We start from the raw sequence: 18,874 nt of genomic DNA, 5'->3' as shown, positions 1-18,874 counted from the left end.
TGGGGATGAGTCTTTGGTGGAGGGAGAAGAGGAAAGCAAGCTTGGCAGGGGCTGAGTTCCCTTCCTCTGACAGGGGATACCACTCACCCATAAGTGGAAGTCTTCTTTTCAGATCCCCTCGTTAGCTGATTCACAGCAAGGCTCTATCCCATTGCTTATTAAGCAAGGTGAAGAGGCAGACTTTGCATCTGTGTGCAGCTGAACTGCTCCTGTCAGCAGCAGCAACCAGTGTAAAAGCCTTCCAGGATCTCCTGCGCTTTAGCTTAAGTGGGTCTCCATGCATTGTGTAAGGAAGCTACACATTTGTACTGTTTCTAAACCAAACTGTTCATATGTAAAAATAATGTAGAAAGCTTTAATTTAAATAATGTTCGGTGTCCTAAGTAGCCTTTATACAGACAGCATCTAATAAGACATAATATATAATTTCTTTTAGTTCATGGTGGTTTTCAGTCATTACTTTTTCTATATTGTACTTAAATTCAGCACTTTCTTCTTTTCTCCTAACTGATTTTGGAGTGGTGTTTTGGTGTATACTTGCTAAGTCGGTCTAGACTAACACTCTGCAAGCCTTCATCTCATTAATATTATCAGAACTGTCAGTCACATCTGCAAATGTCCATACCAAATAATTAGACCAAACCAGATTGCCCATTTGGCAGTGGTTGATGAATACGATGCAAAATGCTTTATTTCTGTTCGCATTAACTTTTTGACAGAGAAGAATGATAATTTCCAAACTGTTTAAATTAGTTTCTCATGCACCAGGAGCTGTTACGCATTTACATAAAGCTCTGTTGCTTTTTCAGAAACTTCCGTCCACCACAGATAGTATTAAATATGTCTTTAACAATCTACTAAACACATCATTAAATGTTTTGTTATAGTACCTGCTCTATCCTTTAAAAGTCAAAGGTTTTACTTTCAGGAAGTAATACTACAGTCAGACATCTGTAATCTACTGTGTGGTAGGACTCGAATTTTGAAGACATCTCTATTAATCTCTCTTGGAGAGTTTTTTTTAATTATTATTTGATTTTTTTTTTTAAAAAGCTTTTTAGGAGCACAATCCTCTTGAGATGAATAAAACTCCTCCCAGGTACAGAAGCTTACAAGGAGCTACAATGCAAGTTCAATAAGTCACTTCCATAATGAAAAGAACCTTCATGTTCTGCACTGTTAAGTAGCCTAAAGAGGCTTTTAGTTACTGCATTATCTGAAGTAACGATAGCCGATTTAGGCAAAAAGATTATCTAGTTCGACTTGATAAGATTACGGTAACGAAAGAGAAGCTGCTTTGAACAGGATTTTAGGGATTTTTGTGGGGCTGTTAGACACAAAAATAACCTTTCCTTCCCATTAATATCTTAAAGGTAAAATTTGAATAACTTTAAAAGTAAGCAGCCTGTTCACCAGTGTTGCCATTAGGGGCAAACTTACCACTCCCAAGTCCAGTAGGTAGGTGCAGAAAGAGGTTATTGAGGGAAGTGAAAAGTGTGAATACCACAGGCATTAATGGCACTTTCCTGAGAACTTTAGGGAAAAAAAAAAAAAAAAAGTAGAAAAAGTTACAGAGCTAGACCTGTCCTGGAAAGACCTAAAAGATAATCTGTAACACAGCAAAATATCTGAACGATCCAGCTTTCCAGGCAAACAGAAATAATTACTAGCTTACGATCAAATGGAATAAATTCCCCAAATGAATATTTTCTTTCAAAGTCTGTCCTCTCTTCTTTTTTCTCAGACCGTTCACACCTAGTCTAAGTTAAATGGATAATTAACAGTGTCACAACTAATAAAAAGACTGTGAGATCCCTGTAAATTATGGGTTAATTTTAAAAAAATAGTATTGAAGAGGAAGAGGACAGGAAATCTGAACCTACCTTTTCTTATATTACCCACAATGACAACAGAAGAGATTTCACACAGGAATCTGAAAGACTTTAATGTTTTAATACAGGTCTTGGAAGGTTAAGACAGCTATATACATTTTGTGTAACATCTACGCAAACCCTCTCTTAACCAACGATATCTCTATCACACTGGCACAACTCGTGGTGAATGCACGGCATTCAACAAGTTTAGTACTAGAGATCACATTTTCTTCTCATTCTACTAAAACAATAAATAAGAAATTACAAAGTTATGATTTTCTTAAGAACATACTGAATAAGATTTTCAAAAGTACAGTGTTAAGAGGATCAGGTCTCAATGTGAATCGAGTTGTGAAATTACTTTGATGCTTTGAAGTCCTACCTCGTATGTTACAATACAGGCTCTGCTCATACAGACATTTTACATGTAATAAATTTGCTGTATCTTTCAATCGCCATTCACCGGTATATTGAGAGTTACTCTTCAGATGCATGACAATATTCAAATACCACAGCAATTATTAAAATTAATACATAACTTGGGAAAAAAAAATAACAAACCACAAAATTGAGAAATGTATTGCTATTGTAAAGGAAAAGACCTTGGCTACTGTGTCGTAGAGTGCAGTTTTAGTTATCGACAGTGTCAGAACATTCAAGAGGAAACGATTAATCACCAGCACACTGCTAACCTGTCTCATTTTCCAGTTTTTGTATCTCGTTTTGTCCAGCCTCTGCGAGGTAAGATAAGAGTCTTTTATAGGCTTCTCTGTTGAAAAAAAACAAAAGAATGTAACATGTTACTTAAACAATCTCACACATCCTAGGAGTAAAAGCACATAATTCCTGAACACATTGTTTACATATTGGGATACTGAAACACAGTAACTCTCCTTCCCCCCTGCCACCCCCCATCTATTCAACTGCTTTGTTTGCTGTGAATTTTTAGTGTGGCCAGGTTGGAAGAAGAATAAGGATTGCATTGTTTATGGCTACAAGTGTAGTGTAGATGCTTAGAAGTCTGCTTGTTTAGTTAAAATGCTGTGAAATAATTTTTTTTTTATTTTAAAACATAGAGTTTCCAAGGCTTAGATGAGATTGGCATTCAGACTTCATCGTGTTTGCTATCTGGTTTCTGCGTAAGAAGTCTCTCTGTGACTCATGCTACAGCACAGTGATGTGAACCACTGGCACCAGGGTGCAGACTGGCACTGACACAGATTTAGACCATCGCCCTCAACAAAGGGCAACGACTGTTTTAAAATAAACCTGGAATTCAGAAAGGAACTGTTACTCAAGTGGATTTTTCCAGAAGAGTGCGTATGCATTGGCGAGACTTTTCACCTGAAGTTCATTCTAATACGCTCCAACCTAGACAATATAATTGTTGTTAAAGTACTGCCTCAGACATTTAGGTCTATTCTAAGTATATATCTTTTTGACGAAATGTTAACTTGAGCAAACAAAACTGCAGTTTTCATACTAGTTCCTTGCAATAATAATACTGGACATCACCACTATAAGCTTCTAATGCAACTTCTAAACTTAGTTTCTTTCATATATCTATATATATATATGGGTTTGCAGTTTAATGTCTACAATAATTGCACAGAATATGTTAACATAATGTTATTTAGTGGTCAGGACTGAAGAGAGAAAATCAGTTATTAGTGTTACAATAAAATGTTCATGGATCACCTTAGACTGCTGGGTAACAGCGCACATTCTAAACACAAATTATTAATACAAAACATCAACAACAGATTAGATATTATTTGTGTTAAGTGATGAGGCTACAAGAAATTCAGCTCTTCAGTAATCTCCAAGCATATATATCAGGAAGCTCAACTAACCTGCTTTTTTTTCGTATTTTGTAGGCAAAGGGATGAATTTTACCTTATTAACAGTATAAAAAAAAGTTTGCTATGAAATACATTATCAAAAGATCAAGAGCAAATAGTACGAAAATCCTGCATATAACGGTACTTCAGTCTGACCTTCGGTAGATTCCTTTAAACAAAAGCAAACGTATTTGTTGGTAGAGGATAATAAAAAGTGAACAATATAGTTACAAATGAGTTAAATATATTTTTCATTAAATGGAAAATTAATACCCTTTGACTACCCTTTGCTGTCTCATAAGTTACATTCTTGCACAACTCTTGCCTTTTAGGTTTTTTTATAGCCCACGCCCTGCTAACATGCACCTCCAAACTCCGCCAGCCTGAGGCATGACTAGGATCCTACCCTCTGAGTAGTCCCAGTACACGCGTTAATGCGAGTGCTGAGGCCAGTTCCTTGCCCAGACCACAGGAGGGTCAAGGGCCAGCCTTCCAGCGAGGAGCCCTTTTGGCTCAGGTGCCGTGCTGAGCAGAGCTTCCCGGAGTTGGGTTACAGCATTTCCACAGGTGCTGAAAGTTCACTGCTGCGTCTGCACCCACAGACGCCACTGTCTGCGCAGGGCTGCTCACCTCATGTGCCATTTCCTCCTAGTGCCAGGTGGATTCACAAGTCAAATGTTTCTGTCCTAAGTTCTTGGGGGCAAGGGGAGCAAGTGTGAGTCAGGGCAACGAAGTTGGTGAAGGGTCTGGAGCACAAGTCTTATGAGGAGCGGCTGAGGGAGCTGGGGTTGTTTAGTCTGGAGAAGAGGAGGCTGAGGGGAGACCTTATTGCTCTCTACAACTACCTGAAAGGAGGTTGTAGCGAGGTGGGGGTCGGTCTCTTCTCGCTAGTAACAAGCGATAGGACGAGAGGAAACAGCCTCAAGCTGCACCAGGGGAAGTTTAGGTTGGATATTAGGGAAAAACTTCTTCACCGAAAGGGTGGTCAGGCATTGGAACAGGCTGCCCAGGGGAAGTGGTTGAGTCTCCATCCCTGGAGGTATTTAAAAGAAGGGTAGACGTGGTGCTCGAGGACATGGTTTAGTGGTGGACTTGGCACTGATAGGTTAACAGTTGGACTTGATGATCTTAAGGGTCTTTTCCAACCTTAGTGATTCTATGATTCTGTGAGTCTGCTGTGCCTATCAGAGAGAGGAGGCCAGCCTCTTCTGGACACCCACATCTCTCCTACATTTACATTTTGAGAGAACTCTTGAAATTAAGCCATGGGTATTTCTTTTCCAAGCAGCTCAGATCATACCTGATTATACCGTAATTTTAGATATGACCCATAAAGTCCTCTAAAACAGGGACTGACAGGAAAATTCTTCGGGGCAGGAATTCTTTATTCTGTTGTGCAACATAGAGTGTAGTGAGCAGAGGCAACCCTGCTTCGCATAAATTCTACTGGGGTCTGTAGCCCTAGTGTCAAAACATCTCTGAAAATATTTAGCAAATACAGATGGCTTAAAGCCATGAAAGGCCCGAGCGAAGGGAGATTTCTGGCTGAAAACACTTAAAAATCACTCATTTTTGAGTATCTGTGCTGCTGTCTAACATTGCTTGCTTTCAAGAGAATAAGCCTCTACTGCTCATTGTCAAAAACCAATATTAAATAAAAATCAAACCTCTGTGCAGCATTTCTTCCAAGGCCTTGTTTGTGCTCTGAATCCTTCAGAGACTGCGTGATTGTGGGAATCAGGCTGGTAACTAACGTCTGATCCAAGACTGCCACCGTTTCTAGTATGCTGAAAACCCGGTGATCATACACAGCAGTATACTCCTGGATAAACTGCCTGAGGGGGACACAGAGGCATTTAATGCAAGGTCAAAACTAGATGCAGAGAACATGCCAAGAACAACTGAAGAGTCTAATCAGAACAAGCAATCTGGCTGCATGGCAATTCTCGTATTGTTACACTGAAATACTCTACATGGAATACTTTCTCTAAACGAAGCCATGCTTTTGAAGGCTAATGCTAAAAAAAAAAAAAAACCCACACGTTTATTTTCGAGCAAATTGTCAGATTCTGCTGCTGTTTCACCAGGGCTGCCTTGTTCCAGAGCACTTTACTTTGTAATGTGCCTGAATGCAAAACTAAAACGTGTTTATTATTTAATAAAAATGATAATTAAAAAAAACCAAAAACCTGCAAAACAAGAGATCGAGATTCAAGTCTGCAGAAATAACGTGGGCATTTCTTATAAAGCTCCACTGGACATTAAGCAGGGCAGCCCCCTGGATGGAAGTGCCCTCATTTGTCTTCCTGAGGGTTTGAGGCCTTTAGAGATCACAGATTACATTCGAATCAGAAGTAACGCCCTAAGGATGAAACATCCCGTGAAAGTGATATATCACGTACAGGGAGACTGGCATGCCCACAAACATCCATTCTCCTTTCAGTGAGCCTCTCTGGAGCTTTCCTCTAGACATGACCCAGTACAGCACCAGTACTTAGGCTTGCAAAATGTCTTCAGGTCCCTCCCGGGTCATGCAGCTTTTCTACTGTATCCATGTGAGAAACAGGATTAATTTTGCAGAGAGATGGAAAAAATACAATTTACATTATCATAATCTATTATTTATTTATCACAAAAATCAAATCAGTCAAATAAAAAAAAAAGCTAAGCTTGTTGTATGAGGGTTTGATCTCCATTATATACACAAATTAGGCACACACATCTTTCACAGCACCTAACACTGACCATCCGCATTCACGAGTTTTTCCCATAGCAGCAGCAGCATACCTCTATTATATACCTCTCAAAACAGTACTTAATCCATCAGAAAGCAGGTATGTTTCTCTCCTACTTTTTTTGCTCTGGCTTTTTGGCCAAGCTATGTTTAAAACCAGTGCCAAAAGCACCGTTATTTAAATACCATAAACAAGTGACAATGCAGTATGTTAAAGATAATTAGTTATTTAAAAAAAACATGTTTGCTGTCAACTGGCTTGCAGCAGCTTCACTGCCAATCGGCATATTTTCTGGTTACCTAAATACAGAAGTCAGCTGGCTGGCACGTTCTCCTCCTGACCCTGCTTGGCAGCCTTCTACCATGTACTGTACAATGTCTGTAGATATTTTTTTAACTGTAAAAGAAAAATCACAAGATTCACACAGAGCTCTTGAACTGACCATCTGGAGAATGTCTTTCATGAAGACTACAATTTTTAAATGAGAAAAAAATGGTTTTATCTTACTTTGATGCAAAGGAAATGACTGTGAGAGCAGTTAGATTGGCTATAAAGAACAGAATGAATCACAGATTTATGCAAAAGTCTTATTTTCACCACCATTACCCTTTAAACATACAGATTTTTAAGTACACCAATGGTCTCTCTAAGTCAAAGCAAAGAGACACACACTTAGTGGAAATAGAGTTTTTATGTAAATTTAAGTTCTGTTTGTATTCTTTAATCATTCCTATTTGAATCAGAGAAAAGCAGTCAGGGCATTATATCCTGCCCAAAGCTATACAGATCTACTCCTGACTTTCAAGGGTGGGTATTGTTCTGAATTCCACCCTACCTCTTTTTATAAGGAGGAAAAAAACCACAAAACCCAACTATTTTCTTCCACTTCATTGTCTCCAAATAAACATTCAAGTTGCAAGATACAGCTCTTCCTTTATCAAGGTGGAACTGGGCTGCAAGGACTTTTCTACAAGGGTGTGGTGGAGCCCCGTCCAGGCAGGTGGTGAGCTGGTGGCCACAGCAGCACAAGACATTCAGCTCATTCCACTCCCCAGCACACGGCAAAGTCCATTACACACACATACCTACAAGCAGGTACTTTCAGCTTCAGGCAGATATGGCTGTGATGGCAAAGGGGGGAAGAAAGGTGTGTGATGATTCAGCTAATTTCCTAAGCACATCTTGTCCTTGAAACTTCTATAGACCAGAATCAAGAAGTACTTTATTAGACAAAATTCCCAGGAGAAGTCAGAGGTGAATCCCCATTTTGCTTAATGCCTCTACTGGCAGCAAGAAGGGGAAATTTTGAGCTTATGCGCACATGCACATTCATTATACAACTGTGGGGTGAAAAGAGTGCTTCAATTTTAAGAAGCTAAAAACAAGCTCTCGCTACCAAACAAAGCATGCTAAAAGAAGAAAGAAAACTCAAAGATGCCTTTAGAGAGCAACGTGCTACTTTTAATCCATTTATAATGCCTCTGTGGGAAGAGCATATGCTAATCTTATTTGGTCTCAAACCTTTAGGTGCAAGAAAACTTCCACTTACCAAGTCTGGGAGAAATGAGATAGGAAGGATAGGGAGAAAGGAAATGCTCTTCAGATTCCTGATAAGTTGATCATTAGTTCATTAGAGAGCAAAACGAGGCAGGACTTCTCTGCCTCTTAGAGACAGAAGTCCCAGACCAGTTAATGAAAAAAGAAAGCTCGTCCAGTTTATTTGGCTAAAGTATCTCATTCACCTCACCTAAGAGTCTTAAATATTGGGATGAAAGATGCTCAGCAGTACAAAAGTCTTAGGGGTGTGCAGAGATGTACTGAAAGCAAACAAGCAGCTCACCTTGTAGCTCATTAACCAACACCAGGCATTTCAGCACAGCCAGGAGAACTAAGTCAATGTCGCATAGTTCAGCGCTCTGAGTTCTCTGAAGTACTTCAAGGATGAAAGCAAGAACTGAGGCCAAGCGCGGAGGTGGAGCATTACCTTTGAACTGCATGTAGTTTTCACTGGGAAGACAAAGCAAACGAAAACAGTCTAGAATTTGTTTTTTTCCATTCAATGCAAGCACCATACACCTTAAAATAACTTTGTGATATTCCAGCAGGAGGCCTATTCCATAGATTTCTATCTTTTTCTAGGCTCAACTAATGGCTTCTATTCGTCTTCATCTTAGAAAAGACTCCCGGTTTATCAGAGGACAGCTATGCCTTCTGACTCTTCTGTTGAGGGAAGTAAGAAATAGCAGCTATCGTAATTATAGTTAAAAAGCCAAAGTGTGACTATAAAAGTTAAAATACAAAGGCAGCTTCATAAAATAACTGGAAAAAATGGAGGAATCAAGATTCTAAGACCCTAAACCAACATCCAAAATACAACTGTTGTTCAATTACTTTATTTAGCTTTATGTGCTTTTGTCAACTCACAATCCAACTTGTTATAACAGCTCTGCTGTTATACCGGTACTGTTAGTTTATTTTTGTCAACAGTATGTTGTAATGGGACAGCCAATGTCTGCTTTTTCTCCGTTACAATTAACACAATCATATCCAGCATAAAATTTGTCACAAAGAGAAAAGGTGACCTGTCAATCTGCAACAAGAGCAAATTTGTTGACACTGAATGGTCCAATTTGAACGGCTTGATCTCTTATTCTTCCACAAAACGATACAAAAATCTGAACCGCTGTTAATTTGACATTACAAATGATTTTACTGAAATCTGAAGACAGTAAGTTTAAATTGAAGCATTCAGGATAGAAAAGTGCAGGTAAAAAGAACACAGCATTCATTCATCAGTTAGCAAGAGCACTCTCAAAAGCTGCAAAATAAATTTTTAGATATTTAATATTAGGTACCATTAGCTATCCAAAAAAGGCATGCATGTTTACTGAGCAATGCAGCAATTAAAAATCACCATCCTTGTTAAAAACTTACTAAGGCGTGCTTCTACAGCTTTCAAATGAAACCTGACTTGCAGAGATCTGAGTATTTCATTGCACGGCTTCAGAGCACTGGTATAACTTAGCAAATTAAAGTTGTAACACTTTACTTCTGTATTCCTTGTATCGTGTGGTCTTACTCACTTCAATATTCGCAACTCTGAAATCTTCTATCCCGTTAATTTACAATGAAAATTTCACTTTTTTTTTTTTTTTGGGTGCTCTTCCACTAAAACGGTTCTCTGACCTGGACAATATGCCCCAATCATGTGGTTCAACTTCCTCTGTGCAGCAGCAAGATATTCACTGGCTTTCAGAGGTCAAAACGGCTAGTGAACTCTGTACATATTTAGGTAGAGACCTACTGACTGCCTCCTGACCACCCAAGTTTATAAATCAGACTGCTGCTCAGTTCTAAGATATTCTTCCCAGATCACTAAGGAAGGTTTCACGTCTTACAAGTCGCCAAATGCCACTACACTTTCAGATCTTACTTTCCACTATCAATCTTAAAATTCACACACGCATGCACGCATTCACAAATAATTTGAAGATGGTAAAGTTTTGAGTATTCATAAGTCAAAAACATGTCAGAAATAAGACTACGAAATCTTAATTCACTCCTTCAATATGCAACAATACAGGCTTTACTTACAGGATTGCCTATAATATTTATCTAAGATCAACAATAAAATTCTCTTAATCAACATGTGTACACACTCTAACACAGAAAATTACAATTACCTTGGATATAAGCAATCACCTTCTATTCGAGGATGTTTAATTCCCTTCCCAACATAGACAAAAAGTACGGATTGTTCCCTGTTCTGCAATACATGAAACACAGCCTTTGGCCCTTCAGCAGCAGAGACCCAGCATTTAGAGCTGCCGTTGACATCATGTGAGTAGTCACAGTACAGTGAACAGGTACTCTCTCCCTGCCTCTATGTCTCCCTCTTCCCACACCAGAAATTTGCCACTTCCCCTGGGTAGCTGGCACACCTACGTATACCCACACACCTATAGAGCAACGAGGCCTCTTACGCACAGGTGACCGTGGCAACTACAAGCACTACAACTCTGTGACCCTGAATACAGCCTGAGACACAAACATACGGTGACATATATTGGAGTCTAATTTTTCTAGAAAAATACTTGCTTTTCATGTGGCTGCGTGCGATATTTTTTTCTTATAGTGCTTTTTCCTCAACGACTCTCTCACTAGTCTCCAGATCTTCCCAATTTTACTCTCCTGACATATACACGTTGTCCTTCCTTTGCTCCCTGCCCAGCAACTTACAGGCTCTTCCCACAGCCAAACTGGCAGTTAACTGAGAAGAAAACAGTGGCATTCCCTTCCTCATTAACGATTTGTGAAATCTGAATGAGAGATGGTTATTTACTTCACTGGTCCTTACTTTATGACATGCAGAGTGGTCTTCCGTAGACGGAGCATCTGGGAGGCTGTAATGGAACTGCATAAAGCAGTCACCATAGGATGCTGTCCAGCTCCAAGCGCAGTCGGAGAAGAAGGGAGAAATCGTCCAAAATACTGTTGAATAATGCTCCCAAGCAGTTGATTTAAATAGGCACCCTGTGTTTGGGACTGACAACATATAAAGGACAGGCCCTGTAGAAGAAAATTTTAGAAAGTGAGAAATTGAATAAATTTGTAATAATACTTTTGAATAAATCTTTAACAACCATAGGCTAAATAGTCACTACACACTGTGTAAACTTCTGCACACAGAGAAACTACCGCATGACAAATAAGCATCAGTCATTTGCTGCAGATATGATGGTATACAAATGAAGACAAAGCCAGGGCAAGGCTTGCAAAGGAGAGAAAAGTCTTTTACTAGACTAATTAATATATTGGAAGATAAGCTTTGGGACACACAAGCTCCCCTTCAAATTTAAAATAAAACCTTGGCATTTCAGGCCTGAGAAAGTGTTTCCATGCCCAAGAGCTCCTCATTTCTTTTTCAACTCTGTATGTGGTCTAGCAAAGTATACTAGTCAGGTAAGATTTATTAAGGGAGAAAGAGAATACCTCATCTGTTTGTAAAGCACCATGTGACATTTTTGTACGAACGATATAGCAGAAAAATGAGCACTTAGAATCATGGTCTGACAAGAAAAATTTTGCTCATAGTGTGAACAAATTAGGGTAAATTAGGCACCATTTATAAGGGATTTAGAGGTTTGGTTTTTTTTGTTTGTTTTTTTTTTTAAAATCTGTTTAAGATACGGTTAAAACTGCTGTGATTTATCCAATATAAGCTATATTGATCCAGAGGAAAAAAATCTATAATTAAAGTACTGGCCCAAAAAGTGCCTATCTGAACACTACCCATAGTTAAACAACATATACATGATACGTCTCTGAAAAAAGAGTATTATTCTTACTCATCCAAGTTACTATGAGAGAAAGTTAAGCGTTTCCTTCCCCTTCCTTTGATTACTGAAAGGAAGAAGTACAAAAAAGATTTTCATCTATACCTATCTATGTGAACACGACAGGACAATTCTTTCAGAAAAAAAAGCAGGCTGAGACACAGCTGAGGATCGTCTCGGCACTATCTGGAAGTGGGGAGTTCCCACTTTTGGTTCCACAGTAAACAAACACAGGAAAGATGAGATCTCAAGAAATGAGGTGCTTCAGGACCTGCCTAAAGCCTTGCTGTAGGTGGCCCTCTTGAACATAGACATGTTCCGTTCGCGTTTAACTTCACATACTTCTAGAGCTCCTTGGTAATTTTGGTAAGTCCCAATGATAAAAAAACCACACTTCCTGAACTGCGGCTTTGATAAACAGTTCAGATTCCCGCCTCCTTTTGTGTACACACAGCAAAATGTGGTAGGAAAAAGCAGCTGCTGCTATATCAGAATTCTTAAAAACACCGTTGGCAAGCAGCAGACTCAGAGAGACTGCTACAGATGACAGATTATTTAGTACGTAAGCTTGAGTGCTTGGTGTTTCGATAAGATGTTGAAGCAGGCATAAAGAAGAGTTGCCTGTGCTTCCTGTAGTACAGCTTTTACAAAAAGCCAGAAAGTATTCCATAATCCCAAAATCGGAGCTGGCACTCTTAAGACTCTAGACTGTTTTAACACTACAAAAAAAAAAAAAAACCAACAACCTGTAAGAAAGTGTATTAATCTGATAAAAGGGACACAGATAACATTGCAACCTTACAGAGGACACCTGTAGGAATACATGAAGAACGTAACACCTGTGAAGAGCTAACAATGATAATTACTAAAACGAGACAGTTCTTCAAATTGAGGATCAACAAATGGTACATGGTATCAAGAAAAGAAGGAAGAAATCAGCTATTATTAAATAATGAGTTATTGTTTTTAAGAAATTATCTTAAAGATACTTAATAAGTGCAATAAAAAGCAAAAAATATTAGAATTTAGATATCCGAAGGAACACTGACTGATTTTTGCAGATCTCCTAATAGTTTCATTTGAAGATGGGTCAACAAACCTAGCCTGATCCTTCATAAAAGCATTTTCATTTTTTGAGTTGAAGTAAACTGATTGTAATTTTTTGGGGTATGGGATAGGGAGAGATGTAATCTGAAAAAGAAGGAAAGGATTAAATAAAAAAACCCAACACCCTGTCAAGAGCATTACTGAAAGATACTCTTCTTGACTGGAGAGGAAAAAAAGGATGTATGTTAACTAGTGATTTTTCTCTTTAGTTATCTGATGAGGATAGAGAGAGCTCTTGAAACTCTGTAAGGAGAGCTGTTAAATTAAGCATTTAAAAACACAGAAAATGCCTTTTTTTCTGTAACCTAATGTTTTCTTTAGAAAGGATTCTAGGTTCCTTTTTGGTGGGTCAGGCAGAGATGCCGCCTCTCAAAAAAGGTGTAATTTTTAAAACCACACAGTAATACTAAAATTCTCCCTTCAGTAAGGAGGCTCCTCATCATCTTTCCTAATGAAAATCGCAAGATTAGCACCAACGGCTTCCAAAATTCAAATTCTTTTTTCCAGTGAGACAACAGTGAGAGAGATGACCTTCCATTTTGCTGGGAGCCAGAAAACCACCCCCAAACAAAAAACCCCTTCTCTTTCAGAGTAGAAAAATCCATGAATCAGTCCTCACACATGAAGGGCACATCTACAGCATCAAAGCTCTTCAGGTAACAATCATCATACTTTTGGCCCTGACAATTCTACTGTTCCCTAAAAGTTTCCAGAGGAGAATTTGGATTTCTCTTTTGGACACGAAGGCCCATTGACTTTAGCTCAACACTGTGTTCTTTATTTTGTACTCTTTTTCCTTGCAGAGAGCAACAGACCTGCACTAGGTCTGACAATGCCGTATCCCAAGTGGCACAAGGGATAAATTACCAACACTGCACAGTAGCTGCAAATCTCTCAGTACAGTGGCAAAATATCCTAGGCAGCGCTGGCCAATGATGTGATTACCAGGAAATCACATAGAACTTTCTTCTTTTAAATCCTACCAGTAATTAACAGAGATGAAGGAAGCTACTGATCATATGACAGAGAAAAGAAACACATGCTACTGGATTGCAATGCTGGACCAGAGATCTGAAATCAATCACATCAGACCCCTAGGACAATCTCTACAAAGCAGATGGACTTTAAAGGGTTGATAGTTAAGAAAAAGAGGGTGGCTCTATGTTCTTTAGCCATCTTCTGAGGTTAAAAAAGAAAAAAAAACAAAAAAAAAAAAAAAAAAAAAACAAAGACATGTTAAGGGGAGCAGAGGGGCACGACAACATCTGCTCCTCATTTTAGTAGAAAGGCAACTGATTCCTGTGCGTGTTCACTGCAGGAACCTTTTGTGGCCAGAGCTGCCTCTTTCTTCTGATTTATCCATATATCTGTAAATCACCTGTGGAGAGCGAAGAACCGATTAGTATGGATTACTGGCACTATTCACTGCAGAAATGCCAAGCTACCTAATGATGACTTATAGTATCAGTCCTGCTGTTGGAATAAATCTGCTGTTCACCAATTAATGTTGTACAATTCCTATTAAACACATACTATAATTCACAAAACGTATTAATAAGCTTGCTCAAATATCGGACCACAGATGTGGCTCACAGGAGGGCTTTTAAGGTCTGATCTCTGACAAATGCTGAGCCTGCACAGGCCCATTAAAATCACTGGAAAATATATGTGCCAAGCACTACTTAGAATTAAGCTTTTCACCACTCTCCTGTATTTAGATAGAAATCAACTGTCTTCTGTGTTTGGACAGGATTAACACTGATAAATCAAGCAGGGTATCTTACCTTTCCCATCATTATGTGTATTATGCTTATTCCATGCACCTACACTGTATTCTGTAAGATCTATTTAAACTAGTATTTCTTGTCTAAAGTAAGTGCTGTATGCTGCTTCAGTTCTTTCCCATGTAACTGGTAAATGCGTACCAAAATTCGTTCAAATCATTCTCCAAGAAATCCATCCAAGAGCAATCTCAACCACTCTTGGATTTCCTGTGGTAAGCTTCAGCAATCCACCGTAACACAAATCAACTCAACTTCTTTTTACAATGGCACAATATCTAATGTTAAGATTTTACATGCCTCACTATCTCATAATTGAGAACAGTCCCACAAAATTATAAAATGGCTGTTCATTCACGTTCTTCATGCTTTACTTTCTGAAGTTCATCATTCAAACAACTCTGAGGACAATTTTGATATTATATCCCAACCAATCTTTCTTAGGTCATCAAATATTATCAAACCAGATGATGCACAGTGAAAGAAATAATACCCAGACAGTAACCCTTTAGGCAAGAAAAAAAAACCAAAACAACAACTAGTTTAAAAGCTGTTAAAGCTAAGCTATTTTGACAAGGCAGAATCAATGACTGAGTTTGAAGGAAACTTCTAGGTAAGTTCAATGTATAGTGGGGAACAGATCAGTTCCTAACAACTGTCAAAAGGCACAGCTGCATAGCCCAAATTTATATATACAGTAAACACAAACATAACAAGTAAATATAGTCAGTCGAAACTGAGGAGACAGAAATGCAGCATCTAGTCTTAATTAGCACATTTGATAATTACTTGTATTTGTGTAAAATTAAACAAAGTCTGTAATTTTGGTCTATTAAAAATAACCCTGTAGGTTTGGGGGGGTGGTGAGGGAGGGTGGGATACAGTCGTCAGTGTCGATGAATTGTGAACTACGCTTCGGGGAGAGAGGAAGGAGCTTCATATGTTGTCCTAAGAGACGAAAAAATTGGCCTCTGCCATTTTAGGGTGACGAACAAAGGCGATGCCCTCTCTTAGTACAGCACGGTGACAACACCACTGTTCTTGTTTTTAAGCCTGCTGCCCAAGTTGTGTGGCCAGTTGCATTACCATTACACAGGGTATGTGACCGTTTGGGGAATCTTTTTCGATACAATTCAGAAATTCTATAGGATTTCATACGATTGCTGCATCAATGAATGTGTGAAATTAATTACCTGCTACTAAGACTGATTTCAAACCCTTTTCAAAACCCACATAAAAGGATCAAATAAACCACGTTAAGATTAGTTGTTAAAAGCTCTGGAAAGAGGGAAGTTTTGCAAACCATTGCTTGCAAAGTAATACGTTTTCTGAGATCTAAGAAGGTTTTTTAGACAAAGGAGGAGGAGCCCACACTGAAGGAGCTGAAGAAGGAGAATTCAGAACAAAAAAAAAAAAAAAAAAAAAAGAGAAGAGAAGATTGAGATGGAGCCTGGAACTTTTCAGAAGACTGGAAAAAAGAAAAAAAAAAAAGAATTGAAAAGACCTCTGAGTAGAAATGCTACTCAAGGGCTTTTATGCTTTGACTATGAATAAAGAATTTGCATGTATAAGAAGATATTTTGCATGGTCTCCAAATTCCTGTTTCTTTATTTTCATGTAACTGCCAAAGGATTAAGTTGTAAGCTAGAGTATTAACAGGGACAGATCTATGGAACAATGTTTGTCTAACATCAGGGTGAATTAAGGCTCCTGCACTAAAATACCACTGCTCCACCTCCAGGAGTGGGCAGGAGACACAGGGCAGCCACCCAAGGAGAGTAGGATCCCGCATTTCACCAACAGCTTCAGTTAGTCAAGGTGGGGCTATTTCCAGAGGATGCTGTTTCTCTGGTCTTTCTCCCCACCATGTTTGCCTGCTTTCCTTCCCACATATACTGTTTTATCGCTTTTCTGATATGCCCATTTGGGCTTTGGGGTTTTTTGTTTGTTTGTTTGTTTTGTGGGCTAGTTACTAGTTGAATCAGCTCACAAATCATCCCATATTCACAGAATCATTAAAGCAAATTAAATGGGAATGCACATGGTTGTGAAAGAGAATGAATTTAGCCTTAAGCCAACTGTGAAACGATAACCTGAGAAGTCAGAGAGTGCCTAGCATCCATTCGATGTCAAAGGAGCTCAGAAGCAGTCCTAAGAGAATATTTCTTTTTAAAACTGATAGTGAAATATGTTAATTTTGAGTTGATCCTAAATGGGAATTTTTCTACTTTCCCAAATAAAGGGGAAGTATTTTGGAATGAATGAAGCAGTTTTAAGCACTTAAAAATGTTGGAACTTTGTAAATATAAACAATTAATAAAATGTAGAAGTTCCATATTGAAATAGGAAAAATAAGTATCCTCTTTGTCTTCGCTCCCCAGAAGTGTTTGTCAAATTAAAGAATTACTGGTTTTCTAGAAGCAGCATTTGTCTAAAATAAACTACTTGGTCAATAAGATCATCTAGCTTGGCCGGAAAGCACGTGGACTATGCAGCAGACTGCCGAAGAGTACGACAGTGAGGTCAGGAGGTCAGAGCCTGACAAAGACAACAGGAAACACGGGTCCACAACACTTGGACTTCAAAACCGACATGAGTGGCTTCATCTTAAAACTACATCCGTATGTGCAGACTACAGAGAAACAGTGCTCTCTGACTAAAATACTAAATTAGAAAGCAGACAGTCACACTCTGTGGTAATATCAGTGTCCAGATGGTCCTACATGTATATAGCTTCTGAAAATACCTACAGAGCAGCAAAGCAAGTCATATTCTGCACATCATTATATAATCATATTCACTTCCATATGACATGCCATCGATCACAATGCAACTTGTGAAAGGAATAAATCTGAGGGATGTTTACAATGTCACCACTGCCTTGTTTCACGATACAATCCTGTAAAGTAATCAGTTCAGACTGCAATCAAAACGAAGACTAAAAGGGAAGGAAAAAAAGGAAGCAAAAAGAGACCTAAGGATTTATGAGGAAAAACATGTCTATTTATTAAAAATATATTCTTTTCTCTTCCTCACCTGCAGGAATTAAGTCTTTTGCTGCAGCATCAACAAGCTTTACAGAGTTTCAAGAGTGATAGGTAAGCTGAGGGAAGAATAGGAGGAATAATGGGCAAGAAGGCTTTAGTCACGTAAGTGTAAGCAGCAAGAAACACAGCAAAACACATTCTCAAACTATTAAGATAAAACAGTGCCATGATACGCAGAGGATTGTCTTTTGTTCCTAAGAGCAATGAAAAAAAGAGTAGCTCATCTTTAATTATCTACAGTTAGCCATGTCAAGGATGATTTAAAACATTTGTTTGTTCTGTCATCTCAACAAGTGTCTTGCTACATATTATGATTATTTGATCCACCGTTTCAGAAATCCCTCACATCAGAGACCAGTGTAAACAGCAGGTTGGCTAAAAGCTTCTCTGTATACAGTGATTAGACTAGCAGCTCTGGAGCGTACCACAGTACAGCTGCATGCAATGAGAGGAAAGCCAATGGGGTGGCATTTTTCCTTCCACTTCTACAAGAAGAAAAAACTCCTCTTGCTGCTACTTTGAATTCAGTCAACACTTGTTTTGATTAGGGAAAAAGAAAACATCGACTGCAATATGAATCTTTTCCTGAAGATACGTTTGTCTGCTGATAATAGATTTCAGATATTTACCTGAAGATAAAGAGGTAGGCTTTCCTGAATGGCAGACAGTAAAGCCACAGGCAGCTCTTTGTCCTGCTGGAGCACAGAGTGCGGCAGCAGCAAGCAATCCACGATGCGGAACAAGAGTTGCTGCGCTTTGGAAGTAGCCAATATCGGTGCCCAGAACTTTACCAGACATCCTGTTGGCGGAAAAAAACAAAAAACAAACAACCAGAAAAAACAAAACCAAGAAATCCCAAAGTAATTTGCAGTCAGGGGGAAAAAAAAATTAAGAAAGCCTGAAGAGACAATTATGTTAACTTAGATAATCCAAGAGTAGCAACAGCAACTGAAACGCCTCACCCCCATGTACTCATTCCATGGTATCCCCTTAGAAAAAGCCCAGTCAAGACGATGCAAAGTCCACTTACAGTTTAGCACCATGAAGTACTAAATTGATTCAATACATTACAAGTTTTTAGGCAAGTGAAGCTGCTTTAGGAAAAGTACAGTATGCTAAAGAAAGGACAGTCTCTCACATCCCTGCAGAAAAA

The 18,874-nt window shown here is 38.7% G+C and overlaps 2 protein-coding genes across 17 annotated transcripts in view; one reads left to right on the top strand and one right to left on the bottom strand.

Moving 5' to 3' along the window:
• Positions 1-3,992, top strand: part of KLHL32 (kelch like family member 32) — a 142,783-nt gene extending 138,791 nt beyond the window's left edge. For all 15 annotated transcript variants that reach the window (XM_087776043.1, XM_087776044.1, XM_087776035.1 and 12 more), the window contains one exon: positions 2,951-3,992. The gene's annotated coding sequence lies outside the window, so the exon portion shown is untranslated. The remainder of the gene's footprint in view (positions 1-2,950) is intronic.
• The window catches only part of MMS22L (MMS22 like, DNA repair protein), a 99,003-nt gene continuing 82,048 nt past the window's right edge, over positions 1,920-18,874 (bottom strand). For both annotated transcript variants that reach the window (XM_087776032.1, XM_087776033.1), the window contains exons 21-26: positions 18,351-18,520; positions 10,808-11,019; positions 8,291-8,457; positions 6,750-6,846; positions 5,383-5,550; positions 1,920-2,643 (exon numbers count right to left, since the gene is read on the bottom strand). In XM_087776032.1, coding sequence (XP_087632158.1) covers positions 2,562-2,643; positions 5,383-5,550; positions 6,750-6,846; positions 8,291-8,457; positions 10,808-11,019; positions 18,351-18,520 — 896 coding nt within the window. In that variant the 3' untranslated portion in view covers positions 1,920-2,561. The remainder of the gene's footprint in view (positions 2,644-5,382; positions 5,551-6,749; positions 6,847-8,290; positions 8,458-10,807; positions 11,020-18,350; positions 18,521-18,874) is intronic.

Source organism: Nipponia nippon, unplaced genomic scaffold, assembly GCF_047370975.1.
Source record: "Nipponia nippon isolate SJK-2023a ecotype South Korea unplaced genomic scaffold, ASM4737097v1 scaffold_4, whole genome shotgun sequence".
In the NCBI taxonomy this organism is placed as follows: domain Eukaryota; kingdom Metazoa; phylum Chordata; class Aves; order Pelecaniformes; family Threskiornithidae; genus Nipponia; species Nipponia nippon.
This window is presented reverse-complemented; position numbering and strand designations above follow the sequence as displayed.